This window comes from Bombus terrestris, chromosome 5, assembly GCF_910591885.1.
Source record: "Bombus terrestris chromosome 5, iyBomTerr1.2, whole genome shotgun sequence".
In the NCBI taxonomy this organism is placed as follows: domain Eukaryota; kingdom Metazoa; phylum Arthropoda; class Insecta; order Hymenoptera; family Apidae; genus Bombus; species Bombus terrestris.
The window spans coordinates 1,512,459-1,536,915 of record NC_063273.1 but is presented as its reverse complement, the minus strand read 5'-3'; the positions used below and the strand labels follow the sequence as shown (position 1 = coordinate 1,536,915).

Sequence of the window (24,457 nt, the reverse complement as noted above, 5' to 3'; positions counted from 1 at the left end):
CACAATATAAATATATTTCACAATACATTTCTAAATATTAATATATTAAGGTCCACTGATGTATTACTACATTTTTCTATGAATTACAAGAATTCATATGGAACAATTGTCAATAACTCTGAAAAAAGAAGAGTTGCTTGTATTTGTTCGGATTCCAATCCTTATCTTGATTGCAGAACCTCGTAGTCCTCTACTTTAAGATTTCAAGAAAACTATTGGTTGCGAATTTATTATTCTTTAATAATATTGTCGGTAAATTTTAGTGTAAAACATATTTCACATAATATTTAATATGCAAAACCATAGAGATACAAAGATAGAATGCGCGAACAAGTTGAAAAAGCGATATAGGAATAGGAAGAAAACGCTGCGTAGAGATTCATATAGTAAATATTCTATAGTAAATATAATATAGTATAGTTCATATAGATATTCATATAGTAAATATGTTAGTGTAATACCGACCAACGAGCCTCGTTAGTGTGCATACCTGAATAGACAAGAATAGAAGAGGCCCCTGTGCAGCCTTCTCTTTCTATTCCTATATCGCATACCAATATGACTCGCATATTTATATACCTATGTGTGAAACAACTCTTTACTTATAGCATGTAGATAAAGATATGACTGATATGAGTTTATTTAGCAACAAAGATTTTTACATTATGAAATATAATTAACTTTTTCAATATATTTTATGTGGAAATTGTCTATTTAGTAATTGCGATTACTTGTTTTATCTTTCATTAGATAGTACTTAACCGTTTGTATAAAAAAGGAGCGATGTATTCGTTAGCAATCATTAATGGAGAGATTACTAATCGTTAATGGAAAAACACTATTGTTACAACATTAAGGTTTCAGTATTTTAATTTTAATTATTTGCATTTTATTATAATTACAGTATATTTATTTTCAATACAGTAAATATTTGCTCTCATGATTTGTCTAAATACACGATTAATTAGTTCTTGTATTTTTTGGAACCCAATTGTGGCAAATTTCAGAACGCACATTTGTCGTAGCAAACTAGCCCCACCACTAACTATAACCGTACCATACCGTGTCGTATTGCTTCTTGACCATCAGAAGAGTCAAGAGCAAACATCTAAGTCATAATTTTCCATTCGAGGATGACCGCGATGCTGTCCAACTGTTCGCGGTTTGTGCCTCGTGTAATAACAAGACTTAGTATATCACAAACGAAGGTAAATTATCAAACAATAGTATCATTCCATTTGTTATTAACATTAACGTATTTGTGACATACATATTGAGCAAGAAGAACCTAACGCCCTTTGAAGTAGAACCTGCCAATCAAAGTTGTCGGAATACTGCCTTTACCTATTGCATTTCGGTTATATAACAGTATTTGAACACGTTACGATTCATGACTCGGTCTATCGACTACAATCTGTCAATGGGAAATTAAAAAATTCCTCGTGGCCGTCAGATGCAAACTTACTTTTTAGATAACCAAACAGATTTCCGTCGATTTTTTCAGGGTGTAATTTAAGGTCAAGGTTCTTTTTCTATCTATTCGATAGACACACTACCTATTTTTATCTAGTTTCTTTTATAACTCACTTTTATGTCATAATGTATATAAAATTATATAAATACATAAAAAAATTTATATAACATTTTATATAATTATTAATTTTATATTTTAAATGAGAATCTATATTTATGTATACATTTGTTTCAGGTTGTGAGATCTTTATATAGTCAAGGTAAGACTACTAAATAAAAGTGATATAATAAAGAAGTGGTGAGCTATGTTGAAAATCTAAAAACATTATCTTTATAGAGAGGCATATCAACGTTGGGGATAACCATGAACATAAACTATTAATTGTATCAAATCATTTTTGTAGGGCACATTCTATTTATCCACACCCAACATGTGGTCAACAAGAACTCACGAATGTAAGTTTAAAAAGTACATCAAAAGGGTAAAATATCCATATAATATGAATACTTTTTAACATCTTTATGTAGAATAAACTGTGGTATAAATGGTTAATTAATTTAATAAGTAAAGTTTAATGTGTAATTTTAATTTCTATCTAGATGTACAAAATATAACAAATTTCACTGTTGGATAGACCAGGCAAGACATATTCATTCAACATCTTCATTATGTAAGTCATCTTTAAGGAAGAAAATATATAGTTAAAATTTTATACATAAATTCTTGCATAATGTAAATTTGTAATTGACAGGGGAAATAAAGGAAGTTGTAGTACCACCATTTGCGGAAAGTGTAAGTGAGGGGGATGTCAGATGGGATAAGAAAGTTGGTGATCAAGTTAAGGAAGATGATGTCTTATGTGAAATTGAAACTGATAAGGTAAAATCAATAAACAAATGAACTTACAAATAATAAATATATCTCGTAATTTATATATTTATGATAATCCTTTCACAGACTTCAGTTCCTGTACCATCACCAGCTTCTGGTGTAGTAAAAGAGATATTTGCCAAAGATGGTGAAACAGTAAAGCCAGGACAGAAACTATGTTCCATTGATGTTGGCGCAGTTGGAGCAGCACCAGCTGAAAAACCAGCTGAAAAACCAGCTGAAAAGGCTCCAAGTCCTCCATCTGCACCTAGTACGGCAGCACCACCGCCGCCACCACCGCCGCCACCACCACCACCACCACCACCACCACCACCACCTTCAGCAGCTGTACCACCACCAGCTGCACGACCTCCACCTCCACAAGCACCTGCAGCATCCATGCCAGTTGCTGCAATTAAACATGCTCAAGTAGGTGTAATTGTGCAAATTTAGAAATAAAGATTCTTCCCTTCCTGTTATAAATTTTTTATTATTCATTTGATGAATGGACATTTTTAGTCATTGGAAGGTGCAAAGGTACAACTGCCTCCTGCTGATTATACACGTGAAATACTTGGCACCAGAACAGAACAACGAGTAAAGATGAACAGGATGCGAATACGTATTGCAGAACGATTAAAAGATGCTCAAAATACGAACGCTATGTTAACTACATTTAATGAGATCGATATGAGGTTATTACATATCTATTGTAACTATGATTGTTAACTTCTTTTTTGTTAATAACTAACATTTTTTTTTTTTTCTTTTTACAGCCGCATTATGGAATTCCGTAAAATGCACCAAGAAAATTTTACAAAGAAATATGGTTTAAAGCTGGGATTTATGAGTCCATTTATTGCAGCTAGTACCTATGCTTTAAAAGATCAACCAGTAGTAAATGCTGTAATAGATGGCACTGACATAGTTTATAGAGACTATGTTGATATTAGCGTCGCAGTTGCAACACCAAAGGGTCTTGTTGTCCCAGTTCTTCGTAGCGTAGAAAACAAGAATTTCGCAGAAATTGAAATTGCTTTGGCAGCTTTAGGCGATAAAGCAAGAAAAGGCAAAATATCCGTCGAAGATATGGACGGTGGTACATTCACGATAAGTAACGGCGGTGTATTTGGTTCTCTGATGGGTACACCTATTATTAATCCACCACAAAGTGCAATTCTTGGGATGCACGGAGTATTCGACAGGCCCGTTGCAGTAAAGGGCGAGGTAAACACCGACAATTTCTTCCAATAAAGACTAATATTGCAAATTTTAGTGATCTTTTAATAATTTCCAGATTAAAATTCGTCCAATGATGTATGTGGCTTTAACATATGATCATCGATTAATTGACGGGCGCGAGGCTGTGATGTTCTTAAGAAAAATCAAGGACGCTGTGGAAGACCCTAGAATTATTTTAGCTGGCATTTAAGCCCCGTAAATATTTTCATTGAATCGCTTCAAACACGCCTCACATCATGTTCAGAGCATTTTATACATGTTGTATTATATTCTGTTCATCGAGGATTTTACTCAAAACTACATATTCTCAAATACTTACTAATCATTGTGATAAACGAAAGTAAAAGAAGAAAAATATTACACGAACAAGAGAACATAATGTATTACTATCTGAAAGACTTTATGTTATTATCAAAGTATTATTTCAATTTATTTTTTGTCTTAATATACAGCAGCGTAAATCGATTTTCTACAACATATAATACAATTACTATATCATAACGTTTTTGAATTCTAACTAATGCTTAATTTAAGAAAATCCTTATTGGCATGAAAAAGAAGAAACATATATTTTAGTATCTATATGACTCAAACACAAAATGCACTATATAGTAATTGAAAGGAAGAAAGCAAATTAAATGCTGTAAAATGTTTAAAACCTTTGACTTGAAAGAAGCATACATTTCTAATGTATAATTGGTTCGATATAATTTAATTATATCTCTTTTTAACTTTCTATATTGTTATTCAACGCATTTTTTGTAAAAATTGTACACAGATCATTACGTTTTTAAAACAACCACGTGTAAGAAGTATTTTACTATTTTTAATTGCTCTTATTTTTATTTTGATGGCTTTGAACGAGATGTTATAAAGAAGCGATAATTAAAGAGCTAGAGGGAGATACTTTATTACAAAAATAAATGTATCCAAGTATTAAAATAAAATTTCACGAATCTATATGTTGTCGATATTGTTAAATGATGTTCACAAAGACTTATATGTCGTATTGAGTTTTTTGAGAAAGAAATTTGTCATTTATACATTTTTCAAAACACGTGGGATTATGCAACAATTTTTCATTTTTTTATAAAGCTATAATTTTTCAATAACTATTGTCGAACACGATCATGTAAATTGTTCATAAATAAAAAACAATATTAAAGCTCGTTTAATATTGCTTCTAAAAACTTTTAATTGTTCAATTCGTCATACACAATCAAAATATTTATATTATTAATTTTTATATCATTTTTTTTAAACATTTTTTGTATTAATACTTTTTCGACGTATCGAATTATTTCGATATATTACGAAGGAAGATATCGAAATCGTAATCGATTCTGCTCATATAACGGCGGATGACTTCGCCGTTTCGATTCGTGACCAAACAGTGAATTAAAAATGGTAATTTCTAAAGCCTTCTTAATTATTTGTAAATTAAGGAACTCGAACTATTCTAGAATAATTTATAGTAAAATATTTAACGTCTATATCCATTTAATTATAAAATTTATTACTTTCTTTTTAAATAAGTATATTATGTCGTGTTTGACATTTTAGGTTATACTAATTATAACACGTTTTCTGATAAATTTCATATTATTCAAACTGAAAGTTTCGTATTCATTGCCAACTGTGTTTTTTTTATTCATACGCAACATTCTTTCGAAATTATATTAAAAGTATTATGTATTATGAAGTTGAAATTATTTTGAAAGGTAATATTTATTATATCAGGGACAAAATCAATCTGGTACCAGTGGTACAGGAAGTGATAAGAAGGATGATAAGGATAAGAAAAAGAAATATGAACCACCTATCCCAACAAGAGTAGGCAAAAAGAAGCGGCGTACAAAAGGACCAGATGCTGCTTTAAAATTACCACAAGTTACACCTCATACACGTTGTAGACTAAAGCTTCTGAAGTTAGAACGTATAAAAGATTACTTGTTAATGGAAGAAGAATTTATTCGAAATCAAGAAAGACTAAAGCCACAAGAAGAAAAGAATGAAGAAGAAAGATCTAAAGTCGATGACTTACGTGGAACTCCAATGTCTGTTGGAACATTAGAAGAAATTATTGATGATAATCATGCAATAGTTTCTACATCTGTTGGCTCTGAGCATTATGTATCAATTTTATCATTTGTGGATAAGGATCAATTAGAACCTGGATGTTCTGTTCTATTAAATCATAAAGTTCATGCTGTTGTTGGAGTTTTAGGTGATGATACAGATCCAATGGTTACAGTAATGAAACTAGAGAAAGCTCCACAAGAAACTTATGCAGATATTGGTGGTATGAAATATTTGCATTACTGTTACAAATTTTTATATAACATTACTAATTCACAAACATATTTCATTATTTAGGACTTGATACACAAATTCAAGAAATCAAGGAATCTGTAGAATTGCCTTTAACACATCCAGAGTATTATGAAGAAATGGGTATTAAACCTCCAAAAGGAGTCATACTTTATGGTCCTCCAGGAACTGGAAAAACATTGTTAGCAAAAGCTGTTGCTAATCAAACCTCTGCAACCTTTTTGAGAGTTGTTGGTTCTGAGCTTATACAGAAATATTTAGGAGATGGTCCCAAACTTGTTAGAGAGTTATTTAGGGTTGCAGAAGAGCATGCCCCTTCTATTGTATTTATAGATGAAATAGATGCTGTAGGCACAAAACGGTATGATAGCAATAGTGGTGGAGAACGTGAAATTCAAAGAACTATGTTAGAACTCCTCAATCAACTTGATGGTACGAAAAGTATTTTAATTTCAATTATACAGTATTATAATTATGTTTTACATTTTAATAACAAAGTATTTTTATTTTTCAGGTTTTGATAGTCGCGGAGATGTTAAAGTTGTTATGGCTACAAATAGAATTGAAACATTAGATCCAGCATTAATCAGACCTGGCCGTATTGATAGAAAAATAGAATTTCCTTTGCCTGATGAAAAAACAAAAAGAAGAATATTCAGCATTCATACTAGCAGAATGACTTTAGCACCTGATGTAAATTTAGCAGAATTAATTATGGCTAAAGATGATCTTTCAGGTGCAGATATAAAGGTAAAGCATTATATATATAATGGTATTTGAATGGAAAAAGAATTAAATGATATATTAAACAATATTTTTATCTTATAGGCCATATGTACTGAAGCTGGTTTAATGGCTTTACGTGAACGCCGTATGAAAGTTACTAGTGATGATTTCAAAAAATCTAAAGAGAGCGTTTTGTATCGGAAAAAGGAGGGATCTCCCGAAGGGTTATATTTATAAAAATTCTGCAATTAAAATTCTTTATTTACGTTTGAAGCATAAAAATATACATGCTAATAAAAAGATACAAAAAACTGTTTTGATTGATAAATTAATTATCTTCTAAATCTGAAACATCTCGTATCTTTAATATATCAAATTCGCTAATATTTAATTGCTTTACATATGGTTGAAAATACTCATACGATGTTTGAAGAACTTTCACTGAATACGACCTTTGTTCATTGATGATTTCATCAAAACTCTTCTGTGTATTATTGACATTATGAAGTTCTGCTACACATATATGACACGCGCCTCTTCTAGTTTTATCAAAAATTTCTTTTATATTTTGTGGATGCTCGACATCCTTTGGTATAGCGTTTAATAAACTTTTAAACTTTCCTAGAATAAAAGCCGTTTGAAAACCTTCTTTATATCCACTATCAAAACCATTTTGAAAAACAGAATTTGACCCATCTTCTACTCCTTCCCTGTAACCATCCTTTAAAAAATAATAGTATATTTAAAGTTGTGGTACAGTTTATAGAAAATGTAGGTATTGTCTTTTCTATAATTATAATTGGTATACAAATTGTACCTTTTTAGCAGTACTAATAATTCGATCCCAGTTTTTAGTAGCAATATTCAAGGAATCTTCAGTATCCGATTCATTTAAAGAATTTTCCATGTTTCCTAAATAATTTTAATTAATTGTATTAATATAATTAATCTTATCGTTGTGGTTGCAGATAATTTAGTGAAAGTATGTGAACATAACCTAACAAATATTGAAGATAATCAAGTGAATTGTATTTTTAATATTACACAAGTATAATGGAAACCGAAGCTAGTACTTCGAAGGAACACGATACAACTAATGCAGATATAAATTCATATGATGCAATTGAACAAAAGTAAGATTTATTTCGTTTTATTAATGTAAATTAATGACATTTACCACGTATATAGGTTAGAATCATTACTCATGTACAATATAAATAATTATGTTATTACATAATAGACTGCTCATATTTTATTATTACAGAAATGAAATATGAAAAAAGTATCTAAATATGGTATTTTAAATTTTCAGAATTCTTGCATTAGCACAGACAAGACCAAAAGGAATATCTGATAAAGACTTAAGTACTGAAATGCCAGACTTGCAACCTGTTCAAAGAGCTCAAATTATAAATAAACTTTTATCTCAGGGTCATTTTGATCTATTTAAGCAAGGTGGTTCCTTGTTATATCGTTTGAAGGATCCATCTAAAGCAAAAATAGCTAAAGGCGCAGATAATGAGGAAAAGATCGTATATACCATCATTGAAGAAGCGGGGAATAAAGGGATTTGGATTCGTGATATAAGATTTAAATCCAATTTAATGCCCACGCAATTAAATAAAATTTTAAAAAGTTTAGAAATTAAAAAATTTATCAAAGCTGTTAAGTCTGTAGCAGCAAGTAAGAAAAAAGTATATATGTTATACAATTTAGAACCAGACACATCTGTAACTGGAGGTGCATGGTACCAAGATCAAGATTTTGAAGCAGAATTTGTTGATGTTCTTAATCAACAATGTTATAGATTTCTAGAGAATAAAAGGGAGCAAATGAACTCTTGTAGAGGTGGACCAATCATGGCTAGAAATGTTACATTTGCTTCATCTAAAGAAGTATGGAAATTTATCTCTGATCTAGGAATAAGCAAGGTTTGAATGATCATTACAATTTTCTTCAAGTTATATATGTGGGCATTATAAAGAAATGCAAATATTTATAGGTGAAGTTATCAGTTGAAGATTTGGAGATGATATTGAATACCTTAGTTTATGATGGAAAAGTAGAACGTACTCTTTCAGGCGATGGGAACACTTTATATAGAGCAGTAGAACCTTTATTAAGTCCACCTGGATTAATTAAATCTACTTGCGGCATTTGTCCGGTAAGCTGTTTTATTTTTCTTTTTCATACATATTTTTTGTGACTTAATAATATAGAGATATTTAAATACAGGTGAGAAAAAATTGTTGTGATGTTGGTGATGTTACACCTACAAAGTGTCAATACATTACAGAATGGTTGGAATAATATTTTGTAATAAAAATATGGATTTAAAATAATTATTTATATGTAAAAAAAGAGAATAAAACTTCTATAAAATATATTTAGAACGCTTATTTTGTACAATCTTATAGTAATTTACAAAGATTAAGCAGAAAAATTCCGAGTTATTTAATAATAGTAATTATAATAGAATCTGTTATTACTTATAACTGTATGAAAATCAAAACGTAATGATTTTACCTAGATAAATTGCGAACAATTCCCGCCAAATTTAGTAGATTTATATATCTAGACCGGATACTAATTACCAACTTGAAAAAGATAATATATTACAGTTATATTTTATATAATTCGTAATGAATTTTCTTCACGAATAATATCACAAATACTTGTAATAATTATAGAAATTGTATTATCGTTAAAAGAAGAGACGTTTATCGAATCGAAAATTTTGAATGCATTAACGCAATGAACATTATTACATGATTATCTTTATTTCCCGCGTTTTAAATAATCCCTTTATGTTGGCAAGATTATTCTTTTTATTGGTTTCCGGCTTTGAGATGCCAGATGTGAATGCGCGCTTCCACGAGCACCGTTAAATCGTGCTTTGTCATGAGACTCGAAATGTTTCGTGAAACGATATCAAAGTTTTATGTTCAATGCGTATAAATAAACAAAATTTCAAATCAAGTAAATCGCAACAAGTTCCAGGGGAAATTAAAAAGCAGTTGAAACTTTAAACGCGTTTATAAGAGTTGGCGTGTGTTGCATGTGTCTCTCGGTGTTTCGGAAAAAGTATAGCACTATCTTCGACGTAGAATTGATTATAACTTGTTAGAAACGTGAACGAAGACGTAGATTTACCAAGTGTCGACATGCCGCTTCTTCGTAAACAGCCGTTCCAACGTCTTCACGTTTCATCAGATTTTAAAGACGACGACGAAGTTTTCCACTGTGAGGTTACCAATGAAATTTTCAAGGACTACAAGTAAGACCATGACAGCTGAGATAAGTTCGAAACATATTCTGCAGTTTCGTTAATGCAATTTCTCAGTCATAAATATCTCGTATTCTTTCAACATTATCTTGCTTTCTTGATGCTATTCTCGCAAATAATACATGTCGATGTGCTAGTTAATGATTTGTTATTGTATATCCTTTTACTCTTTACTCAATAGATAAAGCTGAAAAGTACATTATAGGAAACATTTAGATCATGCACGTAAATTTTATCTATCGTCATTAGTTAAATCTTGCATGATAATTTCGAAAAGATCATAAATTAAATTATCTCAGTTTTATTTTGTTACTCTATTGCATATTTACATCCGTGTTTTTTAAGCGTTTATTTTCATTTTTGCAATGATATGTAAATCTGCTATCCACTTTTAGAAAAATGTTATTGCATTGATATTAATAACATTGCATTTAGGATGTTATATATTTTATGATTGCAGTGAATTTTGTGAGAGGATTATTTTATGTAACTCACTTATATGGTCATGTAGTATAACTGGCAGAACTAACATGACCTTTGAGGAGGCTTTACAATGTGAAGAAAATGCAAAAAGAAGCCTTAAAGAATTTCCTATGGAGGTGCGATATTTCATTAAAAATTTAATGTTACATTATTAAAATATTAGATTTGTTGACTATGTGTTTTATATTACAGCTACGTATACCTATATTATATCTTGCCAGTAAAACGAATAGATCATCCTTTAAGGAAATGATAGAAGATGTATATCAATTTGCAAGGGATCGTTATTTCGTTGGTGAAATGGTAGAAGCAAGTTTTACAGAGGATTCTTGGTGTGATTGTCATGTTCTTCAAGTTATTGCACCCTCAGAACAACAAATTAAATTATATAATAAAGAAAACAATAGGTATAATATTTATCTATATTGTATAAATGAAGAATATATGTATGTGCATTCATATTATTGTAATTTAAGCTTATTACATAGGAACCCACAAGAACAACAGTATCATCCACCGGCAAAATTATTTCGTTATGAAGTGGAACAACTAGACTCTGGAGATTCTGATGTTAGTCAACTCATGATTGTGGAAGCAGCACAAGTGAGAAGAAGGAAACAACATTACAGTAAAGAGCGTAATAAAATTTTTTTACGTCAGTTATGTGAACAGAATGAAAATGGAATATGGATTATTAAAGTTAGTATATTAATAGCAATAACACAAAAATTTTGTGAATATATTGATGGAGCAAATTTTTCTGCATTTCTAGGATAGCGTTTTGCAAAAATATGGGATTAATAAAGTACGTTTTGATACCATATTTGCCGGTCCTCCTCCAGACTTTACATCACGTATTAAAAAGCCTGTTAAACATAAACAGGAATCAATAGATAAATTTCTTACTACAGATGTATCAAAACAGAAGTTAATAGAAAAACCTAACCCTTTAAAAAAAGTGAATCAAGGAGGAGTGGATATAAAAAAATTTCGCAAACCAAGGTAAAACAATATATATTAAACTAAAGGTAGTTTGCAGTATCTAGTTATTAAAAATAAATTGAAATTACAAAACTTTTAAATAGGATGAATGGGAAATTTAAGGAAGACCTTAAGGCAAAAGCCCTTGAAGAAAAAGCAAAACGTAAAGAAGAAAGAGTATTGCAAAATGAACGTAAAAAGGAGGAAAAACAAAAATCAGCTGCTTTAGCTGCATATATAAGACAATGGAATAAGCCAAGGGAGGATCTTGAATGTGAAGATCTTTCTCCTATCCCAGAAGCTACGCCAGTCAAGAGTAGCATACCTAATGAAAAATTTGGCGACAGTGTAATGATTCTAGAATTTTTAGAATTTTTTAATGAAGAACTGGAAGTTAGTGCATATTTTCCAAATGGTTTTACTTTAGATCTACTGGAAAAAGCACTATTATTAAAAGAAACATCTGGACCTTGGAGTGATCTTCTACAATTACTATTAGCAAACATTTTCAAATATCAAACAGATGAAGAAGATGAAATTCATGCACAAGCATCTGACATAACAAATGATATTAGCATGAATGAAGGAGCATCATCAATGACAAAGGCTGTAAAACTTTCTACTATAGCATCTAGTTGGAGTCAGGTGCACCAAGGTTGCAAATTATCTGAATTGACATTAGATCATGTAACTTTAAGTGAAATTCTAAGACAACACTTGTTGTGCTCTGGAGGGCGAATTGGCGATGTTGCTACTAAGTGGAGATATTCTCAAAGAGGTACATATATATATATATATATATATGTAACTATGCTAAACCAAACCATTAACGAATATTATATTTAATCCTAATTTCTTCAGGTGGTTATACAAATCAAGATGATCCTGCACTGTATATGAGAATAAACGAGACATACATTTTAAGATTGTTAGGTCATTGTAGTGTTCATGAATTTGAGTTAGGTGAAAAGTTAAAAGTAGCTACATGTTTGATAAATCAGTTGCTCACTTTCGCTTCGATACGAGATGTAATAGAAGAAAGACGCGAAAAACTTCATCAAGCAAAGAAAGAACTGAAGTCTTTCTTAATAGCTGAACAAAAGAAAGAAAAAGAAGAAAAAGAAAGAATGAGAGATCGTGAAAAAGATAATGATGGTAAAATACCAAAGAAAGTTACGCGTGGTAGTTGTGAAGAGGAAAAAAAAAAAGAAGAATATGAGAATAAATTAAAAGAACTTCAGGAAGCATCCAGAGATAATAAAATGATGGTTTATTTAGGTTCTGACAGAGCTCATCGTAGATATTGGAGATTTTTATCAATACCAGGTAGAGCTTCATGTTTCTATATTATTCAATTAATAAAAAATGTTTGTAAATTTTCTTTGTTTTTCTTATAGGAATATTTGTAGAAAATGATGAATGGTGGTCTGGTAATTGCATTCCTGATGGTACACCTTATCAACCAGAATTATTAGATACAGAAGCTATGCATGCATATTTAAAAAATAAATTTGAAGATGAATTTAGTGATAAAGAAAATAGTTTTAAAAAAGCAAAAAGGTCTCCTAAAAAAGTTTCATTCTCTGACAAAAATATTCTTAAGTCTCCAAGGAAAGATATGTCTCGGAAAGAGTTTAAACAAGAATTATTTGATATTAGAAAAAATCTAATGGCCTGTACAGGAGACAAAGAATGTCCTGTGCATTGCAAGAGATCAGAACTAAAATGGAGTTTCTTTGGAAAGCCGGAAGATATAGAAGCTTTAGTAAATGGTTTAAGTAAACGAGGAATTAGAGAAGGTGAACTCAGAAATAATATTATACAAGAAATGCCAAGTTTAATGTCTGTGATTGAGGAATGTCCTAGACATAAACTTAATCCTGAAGTAGTAAGTATTTCAGATGGATTCTTTATCTTTTGAAATTACTATTGAGTAAACATTGCGAGTAAATTTTCGATACAGTTTTCAGAACCTATCAAAGTGCACCCTAATAGGATTTCAAAAAAGAATAGATACGAAAATGCCAACTTAAATTTTCCTTCAGAAATGGCAGTCAATATTGTTTTAGAATTGACTCTAAGAGATTATATCCTAGATTTCGAAGACAGAGTGAAAGGAGGGGCTTTGGGGAATTTGAAAGTTAATGACCGTGAAATATGGAGGCACGCAATAAATAACAGGAAATATGATAAACAATGTGATAAATTAGTGTATGGTACAAATGAAATTGAAGCAGATATTGTTTCTAATACATCTTTAGACAAAATCAAAAATGAAACAAAGCATAGCAGACCTGGAACTCCAGATTCAGAAGTTGGAAGTATTAATACAAAAACTTATAAAGATGCAGGAAAATATTTAGGTCCACCAAGTGAAAATGAAATGCTCCCAGATCCTAATCAGCAGTTAGCCATTAAACAAATGGCTTGTGCTATTTTACAGTTATCTCACGCTATTGAGCAAAAGTACTTACAAAAACCGTTAGGTGCCACTGAGAAAGATAAGAAATGGTTTGGCGAAGACATCAGAGAGAAATGGGAACAATCACTTATGGCATCAGCGAGTTGGTCTCAATTGTTTGTACATTTAAGTACTTTAGAAAATAGTGTTGCATGGAGTAGAAGTGCATTAAATGCTCAGTGTCGAATATGTAGACGACGACGAGACGGCGACAAAATGCTACTATGTGATGGGTGCAACAAAGGCCATCATTTATATTGTTTGCAACCAAAATTAAATGTACATTATTTTCTTAATCCTTTTATTTTTAGCTTCCATTATATTGCAATATTTGATATTAAATATTTACTTGTAGAGTGTACCAGATGGAGATTGGTATTGTAAAGTATGTAAACCACCTACAAAACCAAAAGAGAAAATTAAAAAGAGAAAAAAATTTGAAGATGAATTAGAGGAGGATGTAATATTAACCAAAGAAACTCGACATAATCGTGCAAAACGTGTTCTTGAAAGTGAGGAGGAAGGGGATTCAGTTGATGAAGAATTAGAAGAAGATAGTGATGATGATATGTAAGTGTCATTTTAATAATAAAATATTTGGTATTTTTTAGAAATTATAAGTATTATTTAGTATTAAACGAAGAAATTTTTCAATAATTAATATATGTTCCAGGGGTAGTCGACAAATAAATGTATGTTGCATATGTAAAAGCGGTGGAAAATTAATCAGCTGCGATACATGTTCAAATTTTTATCATGTAGAATGTATAGAACCTCCGTTAACAAGAGCACCTCGAGGAAGATGGGTTTGTTCAGACTGCAAGGATAGGAAAGAGAGAAAGACAAACATAAGATATGGTAAATATTATAATATACAATTATGGCAAATTTAATGGTCGCAGGAAATGCTATGACAAACTTTGAAAATATTGCGCTGTCTCATAATATTTTATTATCATTTCGTGTTAACATCTTAGCACATTTTTTAAATTTAAATACTAATGTAATAAAGCAGTTTCTTAGTTCTAATTATGTTGTTAGTGAGGGGGCGTGAAAGGGAAAGGGACAAGGAGAGACTGTGCGCTGCAGCAGCACGCTCTCGCATCCATGGCTTTGCCAAGAGCCTCCTCACTACAGAATCTACAGACTGGGACGGTCTGTATTGTAATTCTATTCACTTTTGCTTAGTATGAATACAGATTTTTTTTACAAATATAGTAATACTTGGTATAATGATATGTAATATGTAGGATTGCTTTATACATTTGTTCATTATTACTAAATTAAGGTTAATCAACTTTGTTGCATGTATGTGCAAATGGTACTTATGCTTCTATTAAAGCAGAACATTTAAAATTTATATTAAATTTGCTTTCTTTCTTTAAATATATTTATACTTTTCTTAATTCAATGTAATTCTTTTAATGTTTTCCATTAACTAACTACTTTAGAAGTGTTTACATCCTAATATCAGTATTTAATTGTATATATACATATTTATATATATACAGATAGCAGCACTTCAGAGGATACAGAACCAAGACAAACCAGAAGAGCAGCTAAAAGAGCTGCTGAAATTGAACAAGAAGAAGATAAGGGAACAATTAAGGGATGTATGGGGAGACTACAGGAATTACTTTCTGACATTAGGCATCACAGAGATTCATGGCCTTTCCTATCACCTGTTACAAAAGATGAAGTTCCAGATTATCATGATATTATTTCCAATCCTATGGATTTTGGTACAATTAAATATAAACTTAATAATAATGAATATGAAACACTGGAACATTTTTTCAGTGATTGTCATTTAGTGTTTGAAAATTGTCAAGCTTATAACGAAGAACACAGTTCTGTTTACAAGTGAGTATTACTAACACAAGTATTTTTTTACATAAGTTCGGACGCCAGAGATTGCGAGATTAACTAATACTATTGATTAATGTGCTATGTTCATATTGCAAGTGTTTAAGTATAGTGTTTTAGTAACTTTATATGTGCTAATAATAATAATATCTTTATACTATATTGTATATTTATTAATATTATTAAATGATATTTGTATCTCTAATACCAAAAGATAGAAGTGGGATTGCATGCATTTGTAACTAATGAATATTGAAACTAACAAAATATGCAACAATTAAATATTTCACAATCATAGCTTTATGAATGAATGAAAAAATTTCATTTGCTACTATTAAATTAAATTTTGCAGTAATTTTGTATATTTTGAAGTTAAAAAGAGCTAATAGAAATTATTGCAATAGAAACCAGAACAATAATCATTTAAGATCAAAATCTTTGGCTTCCGAACACTTAAAGTAGTACAGATTTTGAAAGTTAGGCTATGTCTTTTTAAAAATAGTTACGTATACAGAGCAGGTATCAGATTATTGAAGTACTATGAAAAACGATGCAAAGAATTAGGATTGACGACACATGGTGAAGAATTACTACGACCTCCAGATACAAAGAAGCCAAAATTCGAAGAAAATGGTCTCGCAGTTAGCGAAGATGAAGAAGCAGAAAATATTCAAAAATCAAGATAGAGATAAAATACTTTTTTGAAATCGTTATATTTATTGAATATCAATTTTTACTTCTAATACGTAAATTAAATGTACCTTGATGCTAAATTTGTACACTGATGTTGAATTGTGTACAGATTCATAATTCAGCAAAAAATGCTCTGTAAAGTATATATTGCTAAAAAAATGATTTCGTTTACTGAAAATTAGAAAATACCGTATAGAATTTATGAAGTTTACCTATTGAAAGAGGTGATAAAATGCAAGCTTAAAAGTATTTAAAATATTTTCTTCTATGTTAATTAACAAATATCCCGATTAACTCTTTTTCTTAGGCTTGCTATATCAAAAAGCATGCACAGTATTATTTGTAGAATTTTACGCGTGGTACAATTGCTCTCGCATACCATTTTGTAGAAATTACTGTTTAATGTAGAACATTTTATAAACAAATGAACAAGTGCGTAAGCAATGAACTATTTTCATATGCTTGAGCCAGTACAAGAATAGTCTTTTGAGTTAGTATTATTATAAACAAATTTTTTGTTATAAAACAAAGTTTTACATTATATTATTAATTATTTATTATTTTAACGTTATTAATTTGATTACATCTTATATATCTTTATAGTTAAGTAAAAAATTTTGGAGGGTTACCTAAATATATTCTAAACTTTGAAAGATTTGACTTATATAAAATTCATGTAAAATGTTACACATTACCTGCCTTTTATAGTACGTCTATATGCAGTGTGAAGTACGATCATGCGTAACATGACTGATGGTTTAAGAGTTAATACATGCGTAACAGAAACTAAGAGCTTTTGTTATGAATGCTAAAAGCATACAAAAGTAATTATATATTGATACAAACACAGTTACTATGTCTTTACTTGTATTTATATAAAGTAGATTTTACTGGGGTTCAAATATGCACACAAAACTACAGAAACTTCAGGATTTTATTTCATCATTTTTATTTTAAGTTTTATCAAATTGTTAACATATTAATAGTACTTATCTTTCTTTTCGCTTGTCTTTCTTTTTCGCAATAATTAGCATATTTTTTGAAAATTATAAATTTTAGGCTGGCCCTACATGAAATCTACGGTACAAATTATCATTAATCTCTATATTGTACAGCAGTAGAAGCAGTTCTTTGTAATCATGTATGTTTTATACGATTAATTTGGTAATAAACTTTTAAAATAGATTTACAAATGAAATTTGTTTATAATAAACTATATAATAAATCAGAAGCTAGTTAAATAGAATTTTTATATACAATTTGAAAGTATTCATATATATTTCTCTTTCACATCATACTACAATGTTTTTAATTTATAATTTAATGATGCATTTTCCCAGAAAATTGTTCTTTGTGGATCTCTTCCCATTTTTTCACATTTTCTGGAGCATGACCTGCAATACAATAAGAAAAAATTATTAATCCTTACGTATATAAATGCTAAAATAACATAAAATAGGTTTTCCAAAATATTGTACTTACTCATTTTATGGAATTTATAGAATATAGGTAAACAAATTATTGAACTAATTATCCAATATCTAAATACCCAACCATTCTTTGCTACAAACATGTAATGATGAAATGGAAATCGTCTAATTTTTGCAGCCAGTGAATATGGGTACTTCATTTGTGTTCCAGACATGGCTAAAAATAGTTTATTATTAATCTTCATTTTGATATTAATGTTTAATATTAATTTTTATTGTTTGTTATTTATTTCTATGTTTAAACGATTAAAAAATAATATTCCATAAGAGATAGCATACGGTTTGTAGTTTATAAAGTAATAATTAATACACTTTATGTTTATGATAATACTTTATATAATGAAAAAGAATATTTTTTTATTCTTTAAGAATCCGGAAAATAAATATTATGTATCGTACATGAAATTTGATTAATAAAAACTGATTCACTCGATTATAACAGAATGGAACGTATCTGACAAATATATGCGTAATTCTATATTTGTATAATTTGTTCTGTTACGGAAATTGCAAATATAATTACAAAATTAAAGTTCGATAGTACGAAAATTACATTTACAGCGCGAATAATGAGTTTCTTTTGCATATTAATATTTTATATATAGCTTTTATATGATTTTTATATTTTTTAACATTTACATAAAATCATTTATTTACCGAATGTTATCTTTTATCGGTTTAGAACACAATCTTAACAAACTAACGAAACGGATCTACTATGACTGTTACAGCCATAGAACAATATTATATAACCAGCATCCTACTAAAATGTATCGAAAAGTATCGAATCACAATTATCTACCGTTATAGTCCAAGATTTAAAATTTTATTGGTTAAGAATCAGACATATTTAAAGAAAAAAAAAACTAAAAAGATCTGCTAAAACATTAGTAATTAATAGTAATCAATAATTTACTATATTTTAATTTTTGAAATAAACTACAAAATAAAAGTTAATCACTGAACATACTTTATTTCTCGTTAATAAATAAATCATATAAATTTCTATATAAAGTTCTGTTTAATATCAATTTTATCAATAATTTATATACTAATAAGTAGTCACATATATGAATATTAAACAGCTGGTATTAATGAAAATAAAAAATAATTTGAATATTATATATAACATGTATAAATAAAATATGGTTTTTAATAAGATTACAATTCATTTTATCAACACGTAAATCTGTCTTATCATGATACAGTGTATACAATCATAAACAAAAGTAGATTTTCAATGCGGACTTATCAAGTTAATCCTTGATATAAATTATAAGAATATAAAAACATTTGAAGGTAGTTGCGTGAAAGTGACACCTTATGTTACAATAAGATCAATTAAAATATTAGTGAAGGTCTCCATATGTATAATCTGAACGAGCGCGGAAGATAACAGAATCTATCCCAAACGCGATTGATTAATAATAAATCTGAAATTGTGCGTGTACTTGCCATGAGTTCTATAGAGGTTGTAAATGCTTCTCATTTTTAAGCTTAACTTTTGGATTTAAAGAACTTCATTTGTTGTCTGTGTGTAGTTTAAAAATAATTCTGATTTGATAAAAACAATATGTTACTAAGTATAAGATTTCTCTGAATTCATAATGTTGTTACTACGTTAATCTTTTAAGCAATATGTTAATTATTAATTAATTTTTGGTTTATTGAATATTAACAGGAAAAATATCTTGAAGATACAGAAATCGAATTATTTAATTCGAGTGTATTGGATCGATTGTCCTTGTCACACATCGATGGTTTATTAATTAGGCCTTTAAAATCAGAAGATTATGATAGAGGTAAAAGAAAGATTATAAAACAGTTATTATCACTAATAATGTAGTTTATTTATTAACATTGTGATATTTATTTGAAAGGTTTTCTTCAGCTCTTGGCTCAATTAACTGAAGTCGGAAATATAAATAGAGAACAATTTCTTAGTAAGTCTTTTTTAAATTAACTTTTGTATAAAGATGAGTATAGGAGACATAATAATAAAAATCTATTTAATCTTATTTCCTAATACACAGATCGTTTTCATATGATGAAAAATACTGGTAGCTATTACATCATTGTAATAGAAGATGTAAACACTGAAAAAGTAGTAGCGACTGCAACATTAGTTGTAGAACAAAAGTTTATTCACAATTGTGCAGTGGTATGTTTTTTACTCTTTTAATATCTATTATAAAATAAAGATTTTCCTACAAGAAAGAGAAATTTGTTACAGAGAGGACGTTTAGAAGATGTGGTAGTAAATAATAAATACCGTGGTAAGCATCTAGGAAAGCTAGTAATCAAAATTATATTACAATTGTCACGCTATTTACGATGCTATAAATTATCATTGGATTGTAAAGATCATCTTATACCATTCTATGAAAGTTTAGGCTTTAAACGTGAGCCTAGCAATGCCAATTATCTTAATATGAGATTTCCAACTGAAAACAATACAGAACAATCTCATTTATGACGATAGAAAAAACAATACTTAAAAGTTGTTATAAAAAATTTATAGTTTAAATCATTACATAATTTCAGCATACCTCGATTTTAAACAGGGATTCTTATTGCTTCATTTTCAATATTTGAAAAACAGTTATTACTCTTTTTACAAATATTGTAGTCAATAAATTATTTCAATATGAATTAATAAATATAATATGGGATGTACAGGTTAAAAAAGTATTGATTTGTAATTATATTTTACTGGACATATGTATAATATTTTATAAGAATATATAATAATACAATAAACAATGTTAGAAAAACAATTCAAAATTAATTTTTAACAAATATCAACTAGTCATTAATAGAAAAAATACTTTTTTCGCTTTCATCATTTTTTAATTCTTGCTTTTGTTAAATACATAAACGCAATCATTAAATTATTGTATTTAAATTAGAGTTTCTTAGCAGCGACATTATTTCGTAATTTTATCGCTCTCTTTGCTTCCATTTGTCTTTGCCTTGCTAATTTACGCTCCTCGCGTTTTCTTCTTGCTTCTTCTAATTTATTGTTTCCACTAATTGTATTAGTACTTTCAGCATTTTCTTATACAAAAGAATTAATTTCAAATTATTAGTTAAATATTTATATCAATGTGACAGTTATAAAAATATAGATATACCTGATTGTGTATGTTCTAATGGTTGAAAATCTTCCAGAGGCTGAAATTCTGAATCCTCCCAACCTACCTCAGAAGAATCATTCTTATCTTCTACATCCTGTGCTGCTTCTTCCTCCTAAACGAAATATTTAATTTCCCTTCTTTTATTTCATGTGGTATGCTAATATATATATATATCTTTAATTTCGAATAATACAAACTGGTTCTTCTTCAAGGCTTGTCCACTGATCATTAGGTTTAGGAGAATGACAAGATGGTGAAATATTACTTAGTCCATGTCCTGATGTACTAGAAGGTCCTTCTTCCATATCCCCCCAATTGTCAGCATCCCAGTCCCAATCGCAATCTGAATTTGCGTTTGTAGCATTCTGTAAATCATGTTCATGATCATGGTCTAATGACGTCATACTTGTAGCACTACTTGTCGTGGCAGTTGTACTAGCACTACTTTGCGAACTGCTAGCTTGCTCTGTAATTTTATCATATATTTATGTAAACAATGTTTCATAGTAGTAGAATAAAATATATACATATATATAAATTAGATACCTAAAGAGGCGGGTTTGTTTAGTAAAATTCTAGATATGTTATGCGGATTTGATGATTTAGGTGTATCCGATTGACTGCGATAAAATTTGGCAGTAACTGCTGTTACAGCCCAGCCAGCCCATGTTGCGGCTGCATTGCTAAGACTTGGTGTAGCTGTATTTACATCAGCCTCTGAAATCATATCGTTTACATTATCAATTATGTTGATTATTTATAAATAAAATCTCTGGATCGTTTTAGTACCCATAGATTCACGTAATCCTGGATTTTCCGATACTCTTTCTAGTTTTGATAGAAATCCACGGATAGTTCGGAATGCGTTATCTCTTACTCCCTTATCCACATCTGTAGTGAGTGGGCACAGAGCTGGTAAAATACGATTTGCAACTTCCTGCAGTAGAAAGTATTGCTGCGTTGCAGCTAATGCTAAAATACTCGCTGCTCTAGCTGGTGGAAAGGGATCTCGTGTACCTCGAATAAATGCTCCAATTAATACCTACGATAACGTTGTTATTTGTAATCTCTATTAGATATCACTTTATAACTTTTATGTCTAAATTGAAATTACTTTTTGCCTAATTTGAGGATGAAGATGTTGAGCAATTTTTCCTAAACAAACTGTAGTATTAGTACGTATGCCGCCATGTTCATCTTTCGACTGAAGTTTAGCAAAATACCTTAATGTTTCCACATTAAGATTGTTATAATCTAATTTTGGTGCTAAATGTACAACAGATTTTATTGTTTGTTCCCTGATTGCAGCATTTGTATCTAAAAACCCTTTGGCTACCTGTAATTAATAAATAACATCAAAGTATCTTGAATCATCTGTATTTTTGCATAATAAAAAGCAATTAGTATTCATAATTACCTGTGGAAAGATAGCTTCATTAACTGTTGCTGGTTGTAAATGATCAACAAATCGATCTAGCTGTTGCAATAATCTTAATCTTGTTGCTCTATCATTGGATGCAAATAATTTGACAACACATGGTACAACTCTTCGTTGATATTCGGCGTCGGGCAGTTGGCAACCAAGTTGTAATAGAGGAGGTAATACTGCACTTCCAGCATCACCAAATTCAAAGGCAGCCAATAATTGTGGTAAAATTTTATACCTGCCAACGCCATCCGGAAATGATTCCAACTGAACAGCAAGTTGTGAGAAAAATCGCCCCTTTTCTCCTCTTTCTTTCATTTGAATTTCCTCTAGGAATAAAAGCGCATCTACTAGATCATTTTTAAAAAATCCACCATTACTGCGGCAACGCGCTATCACATCTGCAGGATTCGGTCTTCCTTCTTCATTGCTACTGATCAATTCTCTATATATCAGTTGCAATTGTTTTGGAATCTAAAATAAAAATAGATATTTAAGAGATATCAACTTCAATTTCAAAATAAATATTCATCCTGTAGGTATACAGAAAACATACTTTATCAGTGACTTTAAGTTGCGAATTTGAAGTTAGTGGACCATTATATGTTTCCCAGATCAGGCATCCAAGTCCCCACATGTCAACTGAGCTGTTTTTTATTTATTCATCAGTTTCTTAGTGTTAACAATAAACCTAAATGTTTACATATAGAAAAGCTAGTATTGTAGTGTAACTTTAGGAATAAGATAACTATTTTCTATTATTTACCAAATAAGACAATTATTTTGTTAAAGTTTTACATATTAAATAAGTTGTAGCTATAACAAAAATACGATTGGATTATTTTTTATATATTAAAATATAATTTTGTAATATGTGTGTGTCATTTGTAATAAGAATAATGTACATTTTAAGCAGTAATGATTATTAAATAGAAATAAGAATTTGTTTGAATTGTTCATAAATCTTTTTTACCATTTGGTGGCTGGCTTTACATTTTCCTTAATATCAAGAGGATAATATACTTGGAATGTTGATGGTAATACGCTGTAAACAGTATCTACTGCTGTCATATGTTCAACTCCACCAAGTTTCCATTCTCCACTTTCCTCATTAACAAATACACTCCATAAATTAACATTGTTGTGTCGTAGGTTACCATCATTATTTAGAAAATTCAGTGCTCTCTATTAACATATATATATATATATATATAATATATATATATGTAATGATAGATTGTGAAATGACGCATTATTATATTTACTTTTTATACGCACAGTAATTTGGAATATTCCCCAAGAAAAATATAGTTCCCTTTTAGATTCATCATCACCATCAGATTTCCTTATCAGACGACTATATAAAGTTTCTACACGTTCAGTTGCTAAATAAATTACTTTATTAGTCTGAAATTATAAGGCAAATTATATTACTGTATATTCATATTACTAATGCAATGTTTTATAATATAAAATCTTTATACCTCAAAACTATCAAGATATGCAAGTATGCTTGGATGTCTAAGTGTTTTTAATCTTTTAACCGCTGAACGAGCTATATTCAAAAGATGTTCATTGCCTGTCTTACATTCAAATACGAACACTGAAACATCTTCACCTCCTGTAGAACCCTGCAAAAAAATATTTCGGATAATAAGAATACAATTTTCAAACAGACAATATCAAATTTGAGTGAATACCTAAAAATGAGAAATATTTTCTAAGAATTTTTACCGCATCAGGTTATGGTACCTTTTTCTTAGCTCTATGCAGTGTCCAGATGCTCTTATCATCTAAACTAGAAACCGGTTCACCGATCTCATATGAAAAATCTTTGGTGGGGTCTCTTGAAAAGAAGGACCACATATTTCTTTTCGATTCAATTATTTAACTCTGATATAAATCAAATTCATTCTTTGACTCAGAACCTTATCATTACACTGACAGCTACGCATCAACTATATCTTCAACCGCGCTGCTACTTCGCGACG

General features: G+C 29.7%; 8 protein-coding genes across 12 annotated transcripts; 5 read left to right on the top strand and 3 right to left on the bottom strand.

The window, feature by feature from the left end:
• The first annotated feature begins 1,026 nt into the window (after window positions 1-1,026).
• LOC100651798 (dihydrolipoyllysine-residue succinyltransferase component of 2-oxoglutarate dehydrogenase complex, mitochondrial) lies at window positions 1,027-4,546 on the top strand. Its single transcript, XM_003395770.4, has 9 exons — window positions 1,027-1,208; window positions 1,709-1,733; window positions 1,878-1,929; window positions 2,074-2,144; window positions 2,226-2,353; window positions 2,432-2,773; window positions 2,864-3,039; window positions 3,121-3,571; window positions 3,642-4,546. The coding sequence occupies exons 1-9, from the start codon at window positions 1,134-1,136 to the stop codon at window positions 3,774-3,776; spliced, it is 1,455 nt and encodes a 484-aa protein (XP_003395818.2). The 5' UTR covers window positions 1,027-1,133; the 3' UTR covers window positions 3,777-4,546.
• A 333-nt stretch (window positions 4,547-4,879) lies between these two features.
• Window positions 4,880-7,311, top strand: LOC100651918 (26S proteasome regulatory subunit 4). Its single transcript, XM_003395771.4, has 5 exons — window positions 4,880-4,993; window positions 5,327-5,888; window positions 5,963-6,349; window positions 6,432-6,667; window positions 6,746-7,311. Exons 1-5 carry the CDS (start codon window positions 4,991-4,993, stop codon window positions 6,878-6,880), a joined length of 1,323 nt encoding a protein of 440 aa, XP_003395819.1. The 5' UTR covers window positions 4,880-4,990; the 3' UTR covers window positions 6,881-7,311.
• On the bottom strand, window positions 6,887-8,021 carry LOC100652159 (protein YAE1). Its single transcript, XM_003395773.4, has 3 exons — window positions 7,821-8,021; window positions 7,461-7,555; window positions 6,887-7,364 (listed from the first exon to the last, which is right to left on the bottom strand). The coding sequence occupies exons 1-3, from the start codon at window positions 7,840-7,842 to the stop codon at window positions 6,972-6,974; spliced, it is 510 nt and encodes a 169-aa protein (XP_003395821.1). The 5' UTR covers window positions 7,843-8,021; the 3' UTR covers window positions 6,887-6,971.
• Window positions 7,297-9,029, top strand: LOC100652038 (probable DNA-directed RNA polymerase III subunit RPC6). The gene is made up of 5 exons (XM_012308964.3): window positions 7,297-7,414; window positions 7,612-7,776; window positions 7,956-8,574; window positions 8,646-8,807; window positions 8,879-9,029. The coding sequence occupies exons 2-5, from the start codon at window positions 7,697-7,699 to the stop codon at window positions 8,951-8,953; spliced, it is 936 nt and encodes a 311-aa protein (XP_012164354.1). The 5' UTR covers window positions 7,297-7,414; window positions 7,612-7,696; the 3' UTR covers window positions 8,954-9,029.
• Window positions 9,030-9,496: 467 nt separating this feature from the next.
• Window positions 9,497-17,598, top strand: LOC100652277 (bromodomain adjacent to zinc finger domain protein 1A). Of its 4 annotated transcripts, none has more exons than XM_003395775.4 (14): window positions 9,497-9,920; window positions 10,390-10,528; window positions 10,605-10,819; window positions 10,901-11,111; window positions 11,185-11,414; window positions 11,498-12,171; window positions 12,255-12,719; window positions 12,791-13,281; window positions 13,357-14,133; window positions 14,210-14,424; window positions 14,528-14,712; window positions 14,896-15,009; window positions 15,366-15,717; window positions 16,223-17,598. In XM_003395775.4, the coding sequence occupies exons 1-14, from the start codon at window positions 9,808-9,810 to the stop codon at window positions 16,404-16,406; spliced, it is 4,365 nt and encodes a 1,454-aa protein (XP_003395823.1). In that variant the 5' UTR covers window positions 9,497-9,807; the 3' UTR covers window positions 16,407-17,598. The 4 variants fall into 4 exon arrangements, with proteins under 4 accessions (XP_003395823.1, XP_012164358.1, XP_012164357.1 ...); XM_012308968.3 differs by having other exon boundaries at window positions 10,889-11,111; window positions 16,235-17,598; XM_012308967.3 differs by having other exon boundaries at window positions 10,889-11,111.
• Window positions 17,330-19,482, bottom strand: LOC100642326. 2 transcript variants are annotated; one of them, XM_012308966.3, is made up of 3 exons: window positions 19,359-19,482; window positions 17,896-18,060; window positions 17,330-17,807 (listed from the first exon to the last, which is right to left on the bottom strand). In XM_012308966.3, exons 1-3 carry the CDS (start codon window positions 19,390-19,392, stop codon window positions 17,734-17,736), a joined length of 273 nt encoding a protein of 90 aa, XP_012164356.1. In that variant the 5' UTR covers window positions 19,393-19,482; the 3' UTR covers window positions 17,330-17,733. The 2 variants fall into 2 exon arrangements, with proteins under 2 accessions (XP_012164356.1, XP_003395824.1); XM_003395776.4 differs by lacking the exon at window positions 19,359-19,482 and adding an exon at window positions 18,561-18,718.
• On the top strand, window positions 19,076-20,680 carry LOC100642996 (probable glucosamine 6-phosphate N-acetyltransferase). The gene is made up of 5 exons (XM_003395783.4): window positions 19,076-19,374; window positions 19,585-19,705; window positions 19,784-19,846; window positions 19,937-20,064; window positions 20,137-20,680. The coding sequence occupies exons 1-5, from the start codon at window positions 19,360-19,362 to the stop codon at window positions 20,377-20,379; spliced, it is 570 nt and encodes a 189-aa protein (XP_003395831.1). The 5' UTR covers window positions 19,076-19,359; the 3' UTR covers window positions 20,380-20,680.
• A 51-nt stretch (window positions 20,681-20,731) lies between these two features.
• Window positions 20,732-24,361, bottom strand: LOC100642755 (N-terminal kinase-like protein). The gene is made up of 12 exons (XM_012308974.3): window positions 24,219-24,361; window positions 23,951-24,097; window positions 23,745-23,873; window positions 23,440-23,651; window positions 23,023-23,113; window positions 22,458-22,940; window positions 22,155-22,376; window positions 21,830-22,082; window positions 21,587-21,757; window positions 21,238-21,506; window positions 21,038-21,152; window positions 20,732-20,960 (listed from the first exon to the last, which is right to left on the bottom strand). Exons 1-12 carry the CDS (start codon window positions 24,330-24,332, stop codon window positions 20,809-20,811), a joined length of 2,358 nt encoding a protein of 785 aa, XP_012164364.1. The 5' UTR covers window positions 24,333-24,361; the 3' UTR covers window positions 20,732-20,808.
• Window positions 24,362-24,457: the final 96 nt, after the last annotated feature.